Source organism: Strongylocentrotus purpuratus, unplaced genomic scaffold, assembly GCF_000002235.5.
Source record: "Strongylocentrotus purpuratus isolate Spur 01 unplaced genomic scaffold, Spur_5.0 spur5_scaffold_21, whole genome shotgun sequence".
Classification (NCBI taxonomy): Eukaryota; Metazoa; Echinodermata; class Echinoidea; order Camarodonta; family Strongylocentrotidae; genus Strongylocentrotus; species Strongylocentrotus purpuratus.
The window spans coordinates 23,680,636-23,701,722 of record NW_022145607.1 but is presented as its reverse complement, the minus strand read 5'-3'; the positions used below and the strand labels follow the sequence as shown (position 1 = coordinate 23,701,722).

The 21,087-nt window shown below is 37.5% G+C and overlaps 1 protein-coding gene across 2 annotated transcripts; it reads left to right on the top strand.

Moving 5' to 3' along the window:
• The first annotated feature begins 582 nt into the window (after positions 1 to 582).
• LOC593522 (paraspeckle component 1) lies at positions 583 to 13,804 on the top strand. 2 transcript variants are annotated; one of them, XM_030995418.1, is made up of 7 exons: positions 583 to 1,132; positions 2,949 to 3,250; positions 3,578 to 3,870; positions 4,118 to 4,181; positions 5,271 to 5,427; positions 7,702 to 7,845; positions 12,056 to 13,804. In XM_030995418.1, exons 1-7 carry the CDS (start codon positions 686 to 688, stop codon positions 12,584 to 12,586), a joined length of 1,938 nt encoding a protein of 645 aa, XP_030851278.1. In that variant the 5' UTR covers positions 583 to 685; the 3' UTR covers positions 12,587 to 13,804. The 2 variants fall into 2 exon arrangements, with proteins under 2 accessions (XP_030851278.1, XP_030851279.1); XM_030995419.1 differs by lacking the exon at positions 7,702 to 7,845.
• The last annotated feature ends 7,283 nt before the right edge of the window (positions 13,805 to 21,087 follow it).

Below are 21,087 nucleotides of genomic sequence, written 5' to 3'. Positions count from 1 at the left end.
GAGAAAATATACATATTTAGCAAGTGTAATATATGGAGCACATGTAGAGGTCGATGGAGCACATGTCCAAGGCGATTTATATATACTGACACAAAATGATGAAAATGAGTCAGATATAATATATCAACATCAATTCTTTCTCTGAGGAGATATTTTAGTGCCAGTACAGATGATATTTATACACATGACGCAATATAATTGAGAAAATATACATATTTAGCGAGTGTAATTTAGGGAGCACATGTAGAGGCTGATGGAGCACATCTACAAGGCGATTTATATAAATGAGTCAGAATCAATACTTTCTCTGAGGATATATTTTAGTGGGATTACAGATGAAATTTGTATACATGAAGCGAATATAATTGAGAAATATACTTGTATTAGTAGCAAGTGTAATTCATCGAGCACAATCAGCACATAAAATAAAAATAACATTATTGCTACGCTATCCAATGGGCAATATACATAGCCTTTGCTAGTGTAAGCGGCGCCTGCCTGGACTGATCGTGACGTTGCGTGACGTCACGATATGAATATTCATTATAGTCCTGTAGGTGTGCTCCAAACGACGCACCCTTTTATTTGTCTCCAACTCCATTGCACTGCGTGTATCTTGGAAAGTGACATTTCTTTTATCAATTAGTACCCTTCTCAGCTGTTATTTATTCACAATATATTCGAAATGCCGAACAGAAACGAACCAAGAGGAAACCAGGGACAAAAAAGGAACAATTTTCAAATGAATAATCGTGGAAATGACAGTAAAGGAGGCGGTGAGGGTAGTTCGAATTCAACACCGGCCAAGCCCGTCAAGCAAGAAGGTGGTCAAAGAGGCGGCGGTCCACAGCATCAGCATCAATCTGGCGCTGAGAAACGCCACAACAACAGACCTCCATATCAAGGGGGAAACCGTAAAGACTATCAGAAAGGAAATGACGCACTTAATCCACTTCCAGAATTTGATGGAGGACCAAGAACGGAAAAGAAGTTTACAGGGCGGTGTCGTCTTTTTGTCGGCAATCTTGCCAACGACATCTCGGAATCGGATTTCAAAAAGATGTTTGAAAAATATGGTGAAGTGTCTGAAACATTCCTGAACAGCCAAAAAGGTTTTGGTTTCATACGATTGGTAGGTTTACCTATGATAAATATGATGATGATGATGATAACAGTTATTTGTTGATGATGGTTTTGTTGATGACAAAGATCATGAATTTGATGATGAATTGACATGGGACTCGGTTTGACCTGGGGACAACTCGGCTGGCCCGATGCAAATATGGGGCCGAGTTGTCCGGTATGATTGAATTTTAGGGTTAAAGTAGGATTTCGAATAGCAGTAGGGGCGCTGGTCCAAGAATTAGGATCATCCATACGGGGCGCTGGTCCGAGAATAAGGAACGTCTGCATTATCGAGAATCGTCTTCGTAAATGCGGCTCGATGCGTCCTAAAAATAAAATAAAAGGATCGTCTGCATTTTCGCTGACATTTCGTATTTTTGATTGGCGATGCCGAAAACGGATTAGTCAATGCAGGCCTAGAGTAAAGTACCCGGTTTTCGGCCACTTAAGACAAAATCCTATTTATTGGACTCTTTACTTCCTATTTATTATCATTTCTTGTTCAAATCATGAAGCAAATATTATTATTATTTAAACAAAAAAAGAATCCCCAAAAAAAATCACGAATTGCCATGACAATATTCATTTCAATTTTCACTGTTTTGGAGCCGGTTATCGGCCGAGCGTTTCAGTTTACGGCCGCATGTACAAAGTCAATCGGAAGCGCTCGCGCGCGCCGTGCGTTTCTGCGCTGATGTATAGCACACGCGGGCGGAGCAGGTATCCCACGCCGGAGCTCCCGGGTGCTCGCCTGACCGAATACAGGCACAGCGGTGATCGGAAGTTGGAATCTGAATTAGACGGACATATCGTGTGTGCGTCGCGGTGTGCGGCTGCATTGATTTAATACATGCGATGAGATACTTTTGAGCTTGCGACCAGCACAAAATCGGGCTCTATATCTGAAAAATACTTGAAATAAAGCTCATTTTATGGTACCCATATTTCTTACATACACGCGTAAGAAACTCGATTTTTCAGATTTGGGTAGCGGGACCGCCGATTACATCGCTAAAATGTGATATTTTAGGATATATTTTTCATTGCAAATGTGGTTCTTCAGTGACACTGGCATGGTATGGTATGTGTGGGATATGTGTTATGCTATTATGCGATGTATTTTAAAGTGATTTTACCATGTATCCAACCAATTGGCCGAAAACCGGAGCTGACCGATTACCGGGTACTTTACTCTAATTAATTACCCGATTTAATTAAATCGGGTTTCAAGAATTTTTTTTATTGGATTTCCCCCTGATTTCTCCCTTGGCCTATCTTCCAGATTTTTCCAACTTTTTCCCCAAATTTTCTTAGAGTCTTAGGGGGGAATGTTGTGGGATGATAATGTAGGCATGCATTATTGTCCAAGATGGCGGCCCGCATGTTTTGCCTCTTCTCTTAGACCAATATTATTTAATTCAGTCATGAAAAGGCACTAAATATCAACAAACATGGTCTAGAGTCTAGAACAACTCCAAATGACAAAATAATCCCAGCTATGAAATTTTTAAAGCATTTGATTTAAAACTTTGCCAAAAACTTGAAAATTTTCGGCATTAAAAAAAAAAATTCTGCCAATTTTTTTTGCCGATACCGATCACAGGTGCGAGGGTGTCGCTCCGATCCGATCAAAGCCCCCAACTTACAGGGTTAGTTGGAGCTATGATTCGATCGGATCAGAAGAAAGAAAGAAAAAAAATCAACTCATTTTCAATTATTACTAACTCTGTAATACTTGATCTAACCCACATCTTGACCCATTTTCTACTTGTCTTATTTGAAACTCATTTTCATAACTCCTCTTTTTTTTATCTCCAATGCAGGATACAAGATTAAATGCAGAAGCTGCTAAAGCTGCCCTAGATGGCACCCAACAGAAGAACCGTACCATCAGAGTTCGTTTTGCCACACATGGAGCAGCACTGCGAGTGAAGAACATCCCACCCAGCACATCAAACGAACTTCTGGAACAGGCATTCTCAATGTTCGGGGAGGTAGAGAGGGCTATTGTGATCGTAGATGACAGAGGACGTGCAACCAAGAATGGAATCGTGGAGTTCTCTCGCAAGCCTGGCGCACAGAATGCATTGAACAGAATCGGTCAAGGAGTTTTCCTTTTGACAGTGTAAGTGTGATCTTGGAAGAGAGAACATTATTTGTATCGGTCACTTTGAGAGAAAAGAAACCTAGAGATATGAGTGAAAAAATTCAGTTGGAAGTTGAGTCGTTATGTATTAATTTGTCAATAAAACTTCAACTATTGTTCCATGAAATTAAATCTTATAAGTATACTTTTAGGAGATTTTTATGAAGTTAGAAATCAACTGCAAACGTGTGGACATTTTGTAAAAGGTTCACTCAGGCATTGGGGCAGTAGAAAAGGGAGAGTATTGAAAAAAATGTATAGTAAAATGATAAAGAATTAACATGGCATTACTTGGTTGTTTTTTAGGTCTCCATTCCCCGTCACTGTGGAACCTCTGGAACAGAAGGACGAAGAGGATGGCAACCAAGAGCGCTACATCATGAAGAACAGAGAGTATCAGCGGGAGAGAGAGCAACCTCCCCGATTTGCCCAGCCAGGAAGCTTCGAGTACGAGTGGGGGCAGCGCATGAAAGCCCTGGAAGATGAGGAGAAGATGAAGAGAGACCAGCTGGAGAAGAACATTGACGACTCAAGACTGAAGGTCATGGACGAGATGGAAATCGCCAAGACTGAGCATCAGGCTATTGTTATGCGGCAAGGTATGTAGAAACAAAATATGAAGGACCCTCCCATGATTGGAATAGCATGGGATGGTGGTACAGTCATTGGAAAAAAAAAATTGGTTTATGTGAGAAATACAGCAGTTATACCAAGTATATTGAACTTGTTAGAAATAAAGGGAAAGGGAAAGGGTTGCAGTTGTCATATTTCAATTTCCTTCTTGGCACATACAATTTCTGAATAATTAGTTAACGACATTTATATTGTCCCTCTTTCTATTTTCAGAGCTTATGCGTCGCCAGGAAGAACTTCAACGCCTGGAGGAGCAACGAAGAGAGTTTGAAATGAGGTGAGTGCCTAAATTACACTCATAGGCTGCATGTTTGTCTAGTCTGACTAGGGAGGGAACCAGAGATGCCAACCCTCCCGATTTTATCGGGAGGCTCCCGATAATTCACCCCAACTCCCGACCTTACGATCACCATCCTTATCCTCCCGATTTATTAAAAAAAAAAAAAAAAAAAAAATGATTTTTTTTTTTTTTTTTTTTTTTTTTTATTATGATTTTTTTTGGAGGGCGCTTATCAGTATATATATCTGTGAATTGAAAGAGAAATATCATCTGCTAACTTAAGCATGTAATAATTCCACTATGTTAAAAGACAAATTAAGAGTAGCGAAAGATTGTTTCAGCATATGGATCGCCGTAACCAATGCGTGGATATTGCCACAGAATCCAAATGGCGGAAAATCAGCAAAATAAGACCAGGAAATGGTCTCGGAAGTATAAGACCGAATACAGTATCAAGTACCTGTGTAATCGGAAGTCTGAAAGTAATTCATCATGCATTTTGTACAATTTTTATGTTATTTAAAAAAAAAGGGGGAATTATTTAACTAAATACACATGTAAAATGCTCCAAAATAAGGCTCAGATTGCACCAGAGAGCATCTAGAACCCCAGAGCTTCCAGGGCCCTAAGGCGGGCCCTGGACCCCGGCCGCATGTGTCGGGCGCTACGCGCTCGAGATGTGCGCTACGCGCACATTAATTGGTGTCGATTACAAATCCTCCCTATTTCTGATTTCCAAAAGTTGGCATCTCTGGGGAACCAGTGGTCCAGTGCTAGGAGCCTTCACATCCCTTGAAGTTTGTGGAATCCCCGTCAAACATAGTTGAATTTGTTAGGACCACTGAAATGTTTTGAATTATGCAAAATTTTACTGTAGTGACTTATTCAGAGTTACTTGTAAAGTACTAATGTCAATTTATTGAAGACGTCAGGCCATTTTTTTTGTACAAAATAGCTTATTCTAGGTGATTTTCAGGCCCTCTGATCAATTCTAACTGGCATCCCTGGATAAGTTGGGGTAGATGGCTAGATGCAAGCTAGAATTCGAGTTATCGCAAGTAACCATTAATTACCTATTTCTTCCAGGCGCAACGAGCGAGACGAGCGAAGGCGCCAGGAGGAGAACCTGTTCAGACAGCAGCAGGAAGATGTCCTGAGACGTCGTCAGGTCCAGCAGGATGACCTCAGGCTCCAGCAGGACATGATGAGGAGACAGCAGGAGGATAACATGATGCAGATGGAGGTAGGTATGGTCTCCTAGGAGACCTAACACTGTCTGAACTCTGAACTGGAGAAAGTGTCTGTGTGCGAGTCCAAGGTGTTTTGTCCCATATGTAACTCATATCAGAGGTTGCAGTATATATCAGGCCTGATAATTACCCGATTTAAATTGATTTCCCGGTTTTTAAATTTTTGTACCAGATTATTTTTCTTCTCTGTTTCCCCCCCCCCCCCCCCCCCCCCGATTTAATGCCCATTTTCCTCAATTTTCCCTTGTTTTCTCTACTTTCCCAATTTTCTTACTCAAAAGGGGGGGGGGGGGGAAATGTTGTTGGATGCCATTTATTTCCGCCAAATCCTCTTCTTTTTTCTTTTTTTCAAAGTGGGTGTGGTTGAGATTTTTTTAGTCCTCACTATCACCCCTGATATAATTGCTAATTCCATCAAGTTGGCTTCCCTATTGTAGAGTTTGGATCTGACACAATGAGGAGAGTGACGCTAGCGATGTTCAACATCGTTTAGTTGTTTATATCCTTGATAACCTATAGGACAAAGAATGACCAAATACCTTGGCTTTGCTCGTTTAGCTTCCATCAAATTACTACCGCAATCTGAAATGAAAGGACCCCAAATTTATGCTTGGTAAGTTTAGGGAAATATGTTTGGCTTTCCAAAATTCAAATTTTTATTCCAAAGCATTCATGTCTTCGGATATTATATTTGAAAATTGAAGCGAAATGTTGATTCTGATCTTAATTATTGTGAGTGAATCTCTCATTAGAGATAATAACCTCCTTTCTCCAGTTCAGAATATTCAGAAGTGCATGCTTTCTATTCTATCTAGTCTATTCTATCTCTGTGGTGAAGAGTGTTTTGGTAGAGGTTGCAGTCGCAGAACTGTCGATGCGTAGCCGAGTGTTGAATGCAAGACATGTACAAGTTGCATACAGTGTTTGTTCCTTTGTCAAAGACACCTCCTGCAGGTGATGATTACGATTGGGGAACACTAGTGTTCTGACAAGCAATGTGACAGTAATGGTTTCATTACTGGCTTTTAAACCAAGTGTCGACTGGAAAATATATATTTTTTTTAAAGATGCTGTGAATATGAGCGAGTTGACGAAGAGTTATCTGATTGCATTTATCTGCAAGTCACATCATAGATACCTTTCATTGCATGAACATATGATGAAGAATTATTTTTGCAGCATTTTTGTATCCTGTTTGTGGGATAAGCTTTATTTGTGATGACCGATACTCACTAGCCAGGTCTATGTTGACGACAAATTTGTACTAGCATTCAGATTTCAGAATATAGTCAGGCATGGAACACAGTTACTTATGTTTGGAGATTTCACATGGAACCGACACACCGAATTCAACATTTTTAGCTGTAAAAAAAAGCATGTGAAATGAAGTATAGGAGTCAAAACGATATTTGATAATTGAGACCCATAATTTGGGAATTTCCCGAGGAAATCCTCACTGACATGCACGGAAAATGGAGGGATGGGGTCACATGCTTGACTATAGCTGGAGTATAAGCATCTAAGTCTACATGTACACTTTGTACAGCATTGCACCTTTTTGACAAGATCAAAAGCAGTTGATTTGCCAACCTAAGAATAAAAGGGATTTTGTGCATGTAATTGATGAAATAGATGTCAAGAATAATCAATTATCATTTAAGAAGAAAAAAATTGCTACAAATTAAATTAAATAAAAGATGTCTGCAAAGCAGAGAATCATGGTGAAATGCCTCTATGGTATTCTTCTCTGGCTTGTTCCCTGAAAATCTGTGAATCTTGTTGCACATGAGTGTGTCTCATGTTTTTGTACTATCCTATATGTAACTTGCCCCATATTAACCTTTGACCTTTGATAAAGGAAGAAACTCCTCTTTATGGGTTAACATATAAGAGCTATATCTTTATATGCAGATCTTTCAAATATATTTTATCAGTGAAAAATAAAGAAAATAGAGCTTCCTTGGTGTGACATAAAGGATATGCTGTGGAGATAACTAGTTCTGAACAAAACAAGTAGGAGCCTTTTACACCCTTGGTACAAAATCCTCTGTTTCCATGTAACATAAAGGATATGATGTTGAGATAACTAGTTCTGAACAAAGTAGGGCCTTCTTGTCCGTTACTTGAATAGTGTATTCCCTTTTGTCTGAAATATGTGGCTTGTGACAAATGTCCCTTTTGTGGAAACTACTGGAACAGGTGTTTGGTCAATGCAATGTGTTGGAACAGGTGTTTGGTCAATGCAATGTGTACATAATTCTTCTTAGGGCTCTAGACGCCCCATGCCAGGAGGAGTTGGTGGGCCCCAGCCCCTGATGGGGGGTGGTGGTGGTCAAGGCTCAGGTGGTGGTGGTCCCCAGGGCGGTGGTACAGACATCTTGCCTCAGCAAATTCAAGGAGGTGCCGGCGGGGTAAGTAGTTTCTCCTATCGTGTCAGATGAGTCAGAGAGTGGTTGGAATGTGAGAGATGGCAATTTTCTAGACGAGTGAGGGGACTTCTGTGTCGCAGTTAACCCCTTTCCTTTTCTCGAATTCTTTGGGTTGACAAATCTATCTTCTGTCTTTTGTTCTCTTTTGGCGTCCCAATTTTTTCTTTCTTTCTTTTTTCTTTTTTTTTTCAACTGAGAAGCAGAAAATATTGAACAGTTATACCTTTCCAAAACAAAATAGGTATATATTGGCTGAAGTCAATGTAATACACCTTCGAATGTTCAGAGAACTTCAATTCTCCTAGCCCATTTCATGTGCTATTCCTAAATAAAGGAATGTTTTGCAGAGATAGAAATTCAACATTTCGAATTGTTCTACCATAAAATCCTGACTCGAAGTAGGGAAAAGATGCAAGCACATGTTTTTCATCCAGAACTGTATGGTATTAAAGAGCAGCATCTTTTTTTTTACTTTTTTATTTTTACTACATGATGATCATGAAGATTTTTTTTCTTCCCCCTTTTTATTCTTTATACATATTTATCCCTTTTTTTTTTTTCTTCTTTTTTTTTCTTCTTCTTCTTCTTCAAAAGATGTGTTGATGAAATGTTTCAAGTTTCAGAGTGAATAGGAACAAATGTACCTGTGTACATGGCTGGAAAAAAAAGATGCACAAGAGCAATGAGCAATTTAGCTCTACTGTTCTCTAGTGCCTGTCTGTAATATCGTCCATCACTTTCTCCCCCTTGTTGTTGTTCATAGAGAGCAGCCTCATATAAAATGGAAAGGAATGAGGATTTTTTTCTCCTTTTTTTTTCTTCAATCTAATCTCAAAGCAATCTTGAGCTACCAGAGTCTGTAACATTTAATCACTTTTCCCCCATTGTTGTTGCTCATAGAGAGAGATCAGTCTGATATGAAATAGAAAGGAAAGGAATAGGTCCTTTTCAATTTTGTTTAATCTATTCTCCAAACAATCCCTAATTACCAGAGTCTACAATGTCTGATCACTTTTTCTCCCATTGTTGTTGCTCACAGAGAGCAGCCTGATATGAAATGGAAAGGAATGGGAATGTTTTATATTTTTTATTCTATCCTCGAAAAAATCTTGAGCTACTAGAGTCTGTAATATCTGATCACTTTTTCCCCCATTGTTGCTCAAAGAGAGAGAGAGCAGCATGATATGAAATGGAAAGGAATGGGGGACTTTTTATATTTTTCATTCTATTCTCAAAACAATTTGAGCTACTAGAGTCTGTATCATCTGATCACTTTTCCCCCCATTGTTGTTGCTTATGGAGAGAGAGGAATGGGGATTTTTTTTTAAAATAAATATTTTTATTTTATTTTTTACGATCTATTCTCCATACAATCTTGAGCTACCAGAGTTGTGAATTACTGCATAGTAGGCTACAATGCGTGACTGCTTTGCATACACTAAAAAAACTGAACGTGCTGTGTATTTCCCTTTCATTTCTCGTTGATAGTGGTATCTACCCAGCACTTTCTAGATCATATATTGTTTTTTTTTTTCTTACTTTTTCTTCGTCAAGCTTGATTCTTTGATTTGTGTATACTTGTGATTATGTGTACTATCACATTTTATCATCTTTCTATTTTCTGTGTAGAAAAAGAAATGAAAAAGTAAGAGTGCAGATGGTGTAGTAAAGTTAATTACCTCCTACATGTGAAGTAAAATGTTTGAAAAGTACCATATTTTTATATGAAAATGGGCCAATAAGTGATATTTAACATTGACTTGCACGTCATGAACCTTTTATTTCAATTGAAGTGGTCCTAGAGATATCACTCTGAGACCTAGCATCAATAAAAAGAAAGAACCTAACTTTCTGTCGGTAAAATCATTTAGGGGATTTCCCCTTGTATGGGGGGACAGTTGATGCTTTCCTCTTCAATTCAAGTGAATTTTCTTTATCTCGACAGAAGCAAAGGTCTACATTATACATATGTGTAGCGCTTTAGCTTGAGCATCATATTTCATTGAATATTTCCTAACCTTCAAGAGGTCTTTGAAATACATATTTACTCTTTTTTAGGGTACCAGCAATCACTGTTTCGCAGTTCATATTATATGTTCTTTGTGTTATTTGTGTAGAAAATTACTTTAAAGTGGCACTTGATTAGGTTATACTACTGAAAGCATGCATCTAAACATGGTTGTATTGAATATGTTGTTGTGCAACACGTCCTGAGTATTCTACATGTAAATCTGATAGGAAAAGTGTGATTTCATAGATGAGGTGGATACTCTGCTGCACCGTCAGTCTGCATTGCTATTTTCCGTTTGCTTTTCCTTCACGCGAATCATGGCAGATTCCACCGTAATAACATTGACCATCTACAGTACAGAGAGATACAACTTGGCAGGGTCCACATCGGTTGGAATGTAGCCTTGATTTATCAGGGGGCAGGGAGGGGGTGGTTTGGGATGAATGAAGAAAGGAAGTTCGCCTATTTATTACCCTTGTTGATTCAACTGTAGGAGATTAGTTGCCTATATGTTTGTTTGTTCTTCTCCTTAAAGGTCACAAGTTTGGTATTAGCACATAAATTGTTATGCATCAGTGAGAACTCTTTATTGAGCGGGGGTCGATTTTGAACCGATTAAAATAAAATAAAAGTAATGAACTTCAATCAAATTCATTGTAGATTTTGTATGCAAGTAAGGGCTTTAAAGTCACATTTATTCTCTTTTGTTAAAATATAGAGTAGAATAGAAATACATGAATTGTCTGAATATTTGTTTCTCATTTCAGAGATTTAGCAAAATAGGGGAATTGGATCATAAAAAAAGGGTTTTAATTGAAACAAAAGCTTGCGTAATTTGTGCCTGGGATATAACAATCATTTGAAACTAATCACATGTCTATCAGTAATTACTGTTGAACATTTTCAGGATTATACTCTCCTTTCACTGGCTCAAACATCTATTATGGAAAGACAAACAGCATGGAATAATCATATTTTATCTGCCATATTATTGTGCTTGAGGACACATTGATATCTTGTCTGGATAGAGCTCTGCGTTGGTCACGGCAATCAGCAAAGATGAAAATAACGTATCTCTACTGAATCTGTTATGATTTTTCATAACTTAACTCTAATTTTTTTTACATGAAGCACATATATTTCTAAATTTGACAAATACTTTTATTTCTAAGAATTGCCATGTAGCCATCTTGTGTTGTGTCATCTTTTGATTAAGTATATCTTCTTGGCTGTGCTTTCCTCTAAGTAACTTAGTTCACTTCAAATCTTTTTATATGATTGGGAATGGTAAATAGAAGTCAAACATTTACTGACTAGAATATAGATTAAGTTACTCATCAAGTCTGCGATGCAAACAAGTACATTTGACATCATCTAATTGTCTATAAGTTTATGTATTTATTTGACTACTTTGCTGAAATTAATACGAACATTGGTATCATTGCTGTTGCGCATAATTTACAATTGAATCCTGTTGAAATCGTATTTCGACTTGTACACTGTAGCTTATGGCTTCTTCATTGAGTTTTTTTTGCTGTAGATGAGTTGTTGATCTTGAGTTTTCACTCTGATGGAAAGCTTTTTATCTCCTGTGATCTGTGGATGTCTTCTAGGCAAAAGATATGAAAGCAAAGATTGCTAAAGTGGAAAAAGAGCCGGAACCTCTGTATGTGGGGGCTAAATTATAAAATGTAACATTAGTGTCTTATTACGCGGTAAAATTAGTTGTCCTTCGTGTGCCGTCTATGGACCTGATATTTGTTAGTAATATCTGTTACTCAGTGACTGTTGCATCTTCAACTTAATAGCAAATCAACCATGAATTGTGCTGCGTAAACTCTAAAATAAACAAAGTGCCACTTTCCTATAGATGTAGATATCTGACATTTTGCTAATGATGAAATTACCTTTATCTCTCTTACCCTATGTGTGCCTCAATCACTCTTTGTGACAACTGTTGATGTCTCTCCATTGGAACCACCCTGAATTGATCTGATGTCCCCTGCATATAATTACCCAATCGTATGAAACCTGAACCATCATGGAACTTGCAATGCATCTTTTTTTACTACCCCTTTTGGGTTATATTTTGTTATGCTGTCCCTAATCATGGTGACATGAACATGAACCTACTCTTGAACCTCTGCAAAAAAAACTTGTAACTATCATTTAAATAAACAGCGTCAAAGTAGGTTTGATCAACCAGGCGGTGGCTTCAATAATGGCCAAAATCGTGGACCCAACCAAGGTGGTCCTCTTCCTAGCGGTGGTGGAAACGGAGGAGGCCAAGGAGGAAACCAAGGAGGTAACCAACCAGGAGGCCAGAGTGCCAACCGAGGTGGACCAGGTGCCCCTGGAGTTCTTGGCAGTGCCCCAGGTAGTGGTCAGGTTGGGTCCCCACAGGGTGGACGTGGTGGCACACCACAGGGCGGCCGCGGCCCGGCCCAGGGTGGACGAGGCCCAGCGCAAGGGGGACGTGGCCCAGCCCAGGGAGGAGGACGAGGCCCAAACCAAGGTGGACCAGGACCCAACATGGGAGGAGGAGGACCGGGAGGACCCGGTAACTTCGGTGGCAGGGGAGGACCAAACCGCCCCCCTATGGATGAAGGAAGAGGAAGGATGCCAGTGGAGCGAAGAGACGACCGTGCTGGTGACCGTGGCCGTATGGAACGTCGTGATGACTACATGGCCAAGCGCATGCGCCGCTTCTAGATGTCAAGGAAAAACAGCTATTTTAGAATCCTGATCACTCTTATTGATTAGCTTAGACATTCGAGGCCTGAGTTGTAACAAGTCAGCTTCGATGGATTCATCTGCCAAGAGAAGGGACATGAAATTTCTAAGTCTGACATTGATTAAAAAAATAATCCCATACATGATGTTTCCTGCATCCCTTGTAAGTAATGATGGAAACTTAATATTTTAAATGACTCATTTTGATTCAAGACTAGATACATGTATAACGTGCTGAACAAAAGATCTGCCTTTATTTTATTACAACATTGGTATTTTTTCCAGTCAATCGCAAAAGATTCCTAGACCAACAAATTTGATAGATAGATTGGGTCAGCCTTCAATTATTATTTTGTAAATATTTCTCAATGATTTTTTTCATTTCCATTCCCCCCCCCCCCCCCCACTTCCTATTTGCCTTGCTCCGATTTTGAACGAGAAGGACAAGATACAGGACTGCAAGTGCTGGGGCCATCACTACTGCACAAAATTCATTTCTGTGGATGTCGTATCTCATTTTAATCTCATAAACCAGCATGTAAATATGCACCATAAAAACCATAAAAAATCATAAAGAATTTGTTTTAAGAAAACTGACTAGTCCGTATGTTCAGCTTTTAATCAGTTTTGATATATTTTTTGTACATACAAGTATTCGATTTCCTTTACATCCTTGATACTCCCAGACAGTTCGTGTAAGCTTTTGTATATAAATATGTGCAGCCGTTTGCCATATGTAATCACTTTTTGTTAGTTGCCTATTATAAGGGTGATTTTGAAACTTGATTTGCAGTAGGTGTACATTGAGGAGAAAAATATGTGGCAAAAAAAAAATTAATCAAAAATCAAAAATATTTATGTAAACAATGGAAGAAATATGTACAATGGATCACTGTGCACATGGCTATTTCTTAAGTAATTTGATTTTGTGAATTTTATGTACAGAATTGATCATGTTCTAAAAGCATAGTTTTGTGGAATTACGTTGACATTGGAAAAAAAAGTTTTGTTTTTGTGTTTTCTCGTTTACATAGTAACCTCGCTGTTCATGAATGACAGATATTTTAAGCTTTTAGGGAAAGAATTGGATACTTGAGTATTATACCATGTTTTTAGCTGTTGTTTTTGACGATCTTGTGATGTATGTTGTGGTAATAAGCGTATAATAAATATGTGGAACGTTGTTTGTAAGATGAACTGCTCTTGCTTGACATTGCTTTTATCACTTTGCTTTAATCAGATATTGCCTTCTGCAGCCTGTCATCACATAATTGGAACGTGGACTATACATTTCTGAGGATGCAAGTCCTTGTTTGGATGTGGGTTTTTTCCAGTTAATTACCTTGCATGATGTTTCCAGCAGTTTCTAGGCAAAACAAATATTAAAAATAATGATAATGATGGAAAAGGGACATTACATGTACCTGTTGGCATCTGAGAAATACAGTAACAACATTTACTGACAGGCTGCAGATGACAATACAGGATCTTGTTGGGGGTAGGGGTAGGGTTATATGTAAACAAAAAAATTGGAGTTATACTCTTTAACAAGTAGAGGTCAGTAAAGTAGTATTGAGATTTAGACTTGCCTTTATTTCTGAAGTGAATGAAGATTCTTCATGTTCATGTAGATTCTTCTACATTTAGCCTGAGAAATGCCATAAAGAGGCTTTCCTGCTCACATGAATATCTTTTTATATTTGTTGTATTTAGGAAAAGAAAACTGAGAGTTTGGGGAACTTGGAAGGTGATCTTGTTTACAGTGCAAGGCTGGAGCTTGCATTTTTCTAAATTTATCATGTACTCAAACTGACTTCAGTCACCATTTTTTATCCCCCTAATTTAGTTAATCGCTTTTGTGCGATATATTGAAATAACCTCCAGATTAATTATAATGCTAACTTTAGCTCGAGATGCAAGTTGAAGATTCAGTGATGAGAGAGTGAGAGGAATGATGTTATTGTAAATTATGATTTTCTAAGAGTAAATATTAGCAGATGAAGTTTAAATGAATGTAAAAATATTTCTCATTGGAAAGTGGCAGTGAGGAAGAAGAACAAAAGGAGTGGAAAAGTTGGAGAAAGAGGAAGGGAGAGAGAAAAGGAGGGGGAAATAGAGGAGAGAGAGTGAGGAAAACGGGACAGAGGAAAAAAAATAAAGTGTAAAGAAAGAAAGATAGATGCACCTGGATACATATTGGGTCACAAAAGTGTTTTCACTTTACAATGTTTATGGAAAAGGATCATGTAATAAATTGCGTGTTCAATGCTATAGTGTGAAGTAATAGAAATTGTCAAGGTAATAGCTCATAAGGATTATGTTATAAATCTCAGTGCTTCCAGACTCATCAAGTGAGTTAATCCCAGCAATTACCAGAATAATTTCATTTACTTGCCCGAACTTGTAGATTTTTCTTTTTTTGATACCACAAGGGCAAGGGTTGATATTTCTATATGCAGCCTAAGTAAACTGCTTTTAGTTGTGGTTGAAATATCCTGAGGCAAGCATGTTTGTAATGGTCTCATGAAGCCCATTTTCATTGTCAAAAAAACAATATGGAAACAAAAATGTTATTTATGAAATATCATTTACACTAATTGGAAAGCGTCAGTGATCGCTGCTCTGCATGTGATAACACGGAGACGACGAGAGTCGCGTGAGCAAAATCAAAATGGTTCACCAGTGTTTTAAGAGCGAGCACTTACACTGCAAAACCTACAGGGTGTAACAGGGTTTCATCCTGCATTTAAACAAAAGACATAATCCAGAGGCCGGATTTTTGTCATGTTTATTGGTATTTTAGATGTCTAGCAACTTCTGGCAAAACTCTTGAATATGAGAAAAATTGATGATTTGTGATTGCAGTGTAAATGCCCGTTGTAACACTGGGACACCATTTTGAATTTTTGTGGCAAGAGAATCCTGTAATTCAAGCTGTGGACATCTTCAAGGACTCAGAACTGTTTATTTCCTCGTCTAATCTTAAGTTTTGTCTGTCTGTTTCTCTCTCTCTTTTTCCCTCTTTCTCTCTCTCTCTCTCTATCTCCCTTCCTCTCAGTCATTATAGATGTATCATTCATTATTTTGATTGTAAATGTATATCATAACTGACGTGAGCTCTCTCCGTTTCCATATTTTCTTTGTCACTCTCTGCTGTTCTACAATTCGATCTTAGTCAGGTATTGTAATCTTCTGTTACTCAATATGTCATAATTATTTCCTTGTACCATTTTTCACATTTCCCATATCCCTATTTTTCTTATGCTTTTTCTTTTCTCTCTTTCTTCTTATTGATTCTACCACTCTTCCTGTTTCATTTCTCTAACCAAATTGATATCAATTTGATTTTACTTTTTATTTTTGTATCTTTCCATCCTACCTTGTTTTTTCTCCATACTCCCTATTTACTGTTTGTGTGTCTCTAGTCATATCTATTATACCCTCATATGTGAAGGAGAAATGGTGGTCTGCAAGGGGTTTTAGAATATAACAGCAACTGGTTTGAATCTTTAAATGACATGCTTGACAATCAGTGACCGGTTAAAATTCAATCTCATAAACATGCTTATGGCAGTCAAAAAAATATGACCTGGGTTCCACCAGAGAGCATTTTGGGCAAGCCATGGACCTAGCCAATGAGAGGCATTGGGCTTCGCACACACGAGTTCATACTCCTTCCAACTTTCAATTTTACATGTTTGAATTTTGTTGGTGGACAACCCTGTTGAAGATGTCACATATCAACCAAGAGAGCAGATCCTTCATCTTTTAAACCTAGAGGTTAAAGCAATAATTGCAATATAAATAAAAACAACAGAAAGTTCGCAAGGAGTTTTATTCTAACCTGATATTGAGATTTTTACTCAAAATGAAATAAAAGGGAAAATTAATAGAAAATATAATTTGTCGCCAGAATTCTTTTATATTCATTTTTCAAATTGGGACAATTATTAAAATCATTGATTATCATTGATTAAAGACACCGGAAAAGAACATAGGCGTAAAATAGTTTACTCAATTCTAGTAACACTTATGAAAACTTAACTGTTCTTTATTTCTTAAAAGGATAAGATTTATAAATTCATTTTGCCATCTGGAACTCTTTGATTTTAATTACTAATCTAAAGGGGGTGGGTTTGTTCGTTAACCTAGGCCATTTCTGAGCAGATTTTGCGTTTGGGAGGTCACATAATTTATGAAGTAGTATTTGGAAGACACAAGTGACTTTCTCTCCTTTGTATGTTTTCTTTCTTCTCCAAATTTTTATCAGTTTATCTGACATTCTTCCAATATTTAGTGGATGTAAAGGACAGGCCTACAGAATGAAAATGAAACTAGAAAGGGAGCGATTTGTTAGCATTAATGGGTAAAATTGACTTAATAATAATAATCATAATAATAGAACTTAAAGTCAGCAAACAAATTAAAAAGCAGGGCTAGGGGTTGATAATGAAATTTGTTGGGATAAATCATCATGTGTCTGCTTTTCATCACTGGTAAGTATCTCTGTTCTATGCTGGAACCAAGTATTGACCAACTGTATCAAGCCTTTGGATCCATAAGGGCTTAACTGTGTGTAAAATGATCTTAGTTGATGCCCTTTTGGCTCTAAACATGATACGTTTGGTACTTGAAGATAGTCATACTTTTTAAATATTTTTATTTAAAGACAATGCTGAATTCTGGCTACTTTGGAAAAAGATAAGAGTCTTGAATAATGTGAAATTGCACACACTATTGAGCAAGGAAAAAATTATCTGTACATAGTCAGGATGGCATTGATTGTGTGCTTACAGTGTAGGAGTTAACTCCTTTCTGGCTCTCAAGTCTCAACAGACAATAGAATCAGACACCAATTGCATCATCATTTAAATCATTTAAATCTGATTTCATCCTTTGAATGCCTACCTTGTGAAGTCTCGACATTGAACATAAAAATATAAAAATGCTAAGTAAGGTCTTCTGAAATTTTTTATCACTGATTGGTGCCCTATAATCTAGTAGAACAAATTCTTTAGCAGCCATTGTGAATCATTATTTCATCAAGTCAATTTGAGATGTTGAATATCACATGTTGATATTTTACTCCATTGGTATTGAAAATGAACATTAGTTAACAAGTGAAGGGCAAAGGTTAACAATAAAGCCTTGTCATTAGCGTCGCAATGAATGTGCATCATTTTAATACTAATTGGATACAAAAACATAGTAAGATGTTGCGCTCTGCACTTTGATCACTTAACGTCCTGTAAACCTTTGGAAAATCAAATGTATAGAATTCCTCTGTACAGGTACATATTTCCCTATTTTAAAGGATCCACATGTTTGTGCTGTAGATAACAAATATTGACTGCTTATTTTCGGGTCAGTCACTGTTTTAACTGTTGCCCTTGGGTGATCTTGGGTACTATTCGCCTCAACTTCTTCTCGAGGGCAGAGCTATTTTTCGAGATCACCATCTGACAACAGTTTTAATCACTACCCAACAAAGCAGTTGATATCTGCATGATATATACATGTCCTGCTTCCCCTCATGTAAATCAATTGCATGTTAAAATATTAAACTTGTAATTGTCTTTTATATCACTTTAGAATACATTTATGTCTCATCAGAACTGGGAAGAAAGCTACTCTAGTACAAAGATTGAACTTCATGCAAGATATATTTTTGTAGTTTATACATGCATTTTATAATGGCCCATACCCATATTCTATTACAAATTGAACCCAGTTCTCTTGGATAAATTAAGCACGGTATAAAGTTGAGTATAACAAAGGAACTTCAACCAGGCTGTCCACTTGGTAGACATGAATGAGATTCAGTTCTAGCTTTTAGACTAAAATAGTAGAATACATGACCGAGGGAATTCATGTTAAATATTGGACATGAATATTCAATACGTTGATGATTTACCCAGAACATTTTGATTGCCATAGATATTTTAAATCCACACCCTGCTATTTATTTAATATTGGACGTAAATATTCAATACATTGATGATATTATACAAATAATACACATCAGTGAGGGCATTAGTAAGAATTACCCACACAAGGTACCTTTGGAACAGTCTAACACGCCCGAGGCGGTAGCCGAGGGTGTTCGGACTGTTTTGAAGGTAACGAGTGTGGTAATTTTACTAATACCCGAAAAAAATGATGTGTATTATTTGTTTAATTAAATGTTTTATAACATGATTTGACTAATGACCGGTCATTATCCAAATTACGTGTTAGGCAAAATAAATGCCTGGTCACGTGTACGCTTTCAACCAATCATTTGATTAGGATCCACGTCATCTTATAAATCCTGAATATTTGATTTCCATAGCTATTGCAGCTTGTATAGTTTTACATAGTGGTTTCAGTAGGTAGATAAAAATGGTTGTATGATTGTATGTGAATGAAATTGAATTCCTGTAACTCTTTATTTCCAAGTTTTTCATTTTTCAAGTGATTTCATTTCAACTGTGCGAGTCGCAACTTTGTAACATCATTTTAATGCAAGGGCGATAGACTATTATATGGAAGCAGAGCTGTTTGAGGTCAACACATCATCCTTTACCACTTTTTATTCCACTAACCATCTGCACAATATGTAGTGGTGGTTATTTTACCTGACTGCTAGGAAAGCATAAATGCTTGTTAGTAAGCAACCAGAAGACTGACGGCTTTAGGTCCTCTCCGATAGACCTGGTAATGAGGATTAATGCCTTACCAAAGGGCACTTGCACTGCTCTACCAACTGAGCTATCGCGCCTGAATATGATTCTGATTTTTTACGTTGAAAGAGCAGGCATTGCTTTTGATGATAAACTTTGTTTTTGTTTGAAAGAATAAACATAACCTTGTGAGTGCCAGAGGGATATGAAATATTATTAGCTTACTGCCTTCAGGCACTCTGTATACTATACAGTGGTGATATGCAGAACGTTACATACGATGCATGTCATTGTCATGTCGAGGCACCATGGCCTCTTGATTCTTATATATCTGCTTGCTGCCAGAGTCTAGAATTACTATTTTGTAATAATTTTGTCAAGCTCTTTTAGAAAAATAAAAGTTTTTAGATAAGTAGCATGCTATACGGCTCAATAGTCTTGAGCATTACTGCAGTGTAGTTTCAACTTGCACTTATTGATGAGAGTAAAAGCTTGTTCAGACACGGCTCAGCGTTTTTTTAAATATTTGTATGATCTAGTGTAATAGGCTTTACGTTTCTGTATCCTATAACACAGAGCTCAGTGAAAACGCGAAAGTTCTTGTTTGGCGCAGTTGCTATTTGTATAAACTATCACAGTACAGCTGTAGTTTCTTAACATTTGAAGTTTCATTGTTTACATGTATCTCTTTCCTTCCCATAATAAAGTCTCACAGGTGTTCGCTGATCGGCTGCTGTCATCTGACCAGAGATTGCAAGAAAATATCAGGAATCTAAAAAAAGAGGTCTACCTGCAATTTTAAAGCTGTTGAGTTGAAAAGAAGAGTATAGGCAGCAAAAGTGTAAGCCTTCATAAAATGGCTGAGATCACAATTCTGTAGTTGCTTTACTGCAGTTACTTTACTGTATTGAAGAACTAGGATTTGATGAAGGTAGTAAGGTGATGCATTAGACTTGAGCCAATGAATTTTCCTTTTTATCTCCATCCCTAGTAGTGAATAAGCTCCAGTTTTCCTTAGCAACTGAATACCTTGTCTTCTATTACAAATATGAAGGGGGAGATATTTCATCCAGCCATTTATATTGGTATTAGCAGCATAGTGAATAATGTTAGTCTGCAGATAAAGATCACATTGATATTAAATTAGACTATATTAGGTATTTCAAATATATTAGCCATTTGTTTTGAACAATTTTCATAATGATATTGAGTAAAGATGATTAATTCCCTCGGCTCTTTTCAGCATTTATGTTTTAAAATTTATCTTCGATGCATGATTCACTTGAAGTGTTAAATATTTTCAGATTTCCTAGACTTATTCAGCCAAGCTTGACTCAATCTAGACTTAAATGCATATTTTGATGATTATAAAGATATCTGCACTATGAAAACTAATTGGCTGATGGCCGTGAACAGACTCTAAGTAGATGAAGTTTGACTGGGGCATTTATGAATAAGGTGTGGAGGTGCTGTGGTTTGGTGGTTTATTTGCTTGATTTGCTTGACTCTCAATCCAAAGGTTAAGGGTTGGAATCCCAGCACGGCACTAATGCCCTAGGTATTAAACCACATTTGCCACTCTCCACCCAGGTGTAAATGGGTACCTGGGATCTAGTGGAGTAATAATAATAGACCAGTTCACGGTTAGCACATGTCCCAAATGACCCCGAATATCCACAGATCTTCGAAACCTGAAGAGGTCCCATTTTGAAATAATCACTCCTACATCGATGGAGGTGCTACATAAAAAGCCTTTGTTTCCCCTTTTCAAAGAAGACTTCCACCTGTGTATATTGGAGTTCACTGCTTGTGCATAAA

What these genes read in the sequence shown, in the direction of transcription:
- LOC593522 (XM_030995418.1), top strand. Translation starts at nt 686, where the DNA reads ATGCCGAACAGAAACGAACCAAGAGGAAACCAGGGACAAAAAAGGAAC. An exon ending in GGAGTTTTCCTTTTGACAGT is followed by an intron (nt 3,251 to 3,577) that starts GTAAGTGTGATC and finishes GTTGTTTTTTAG; the next exon opens with GTCTCCATTCCCCGTCACTG. An exon ending in CGAAGAGAGTTTGAAATGAG is followed by an intron (nt 4,182 to 5,270) that starts GTGAGTGCCTAA and finishes TATTTCTTCCAG; the next exon opens with GCGCAACGAGCGAGACGAGC.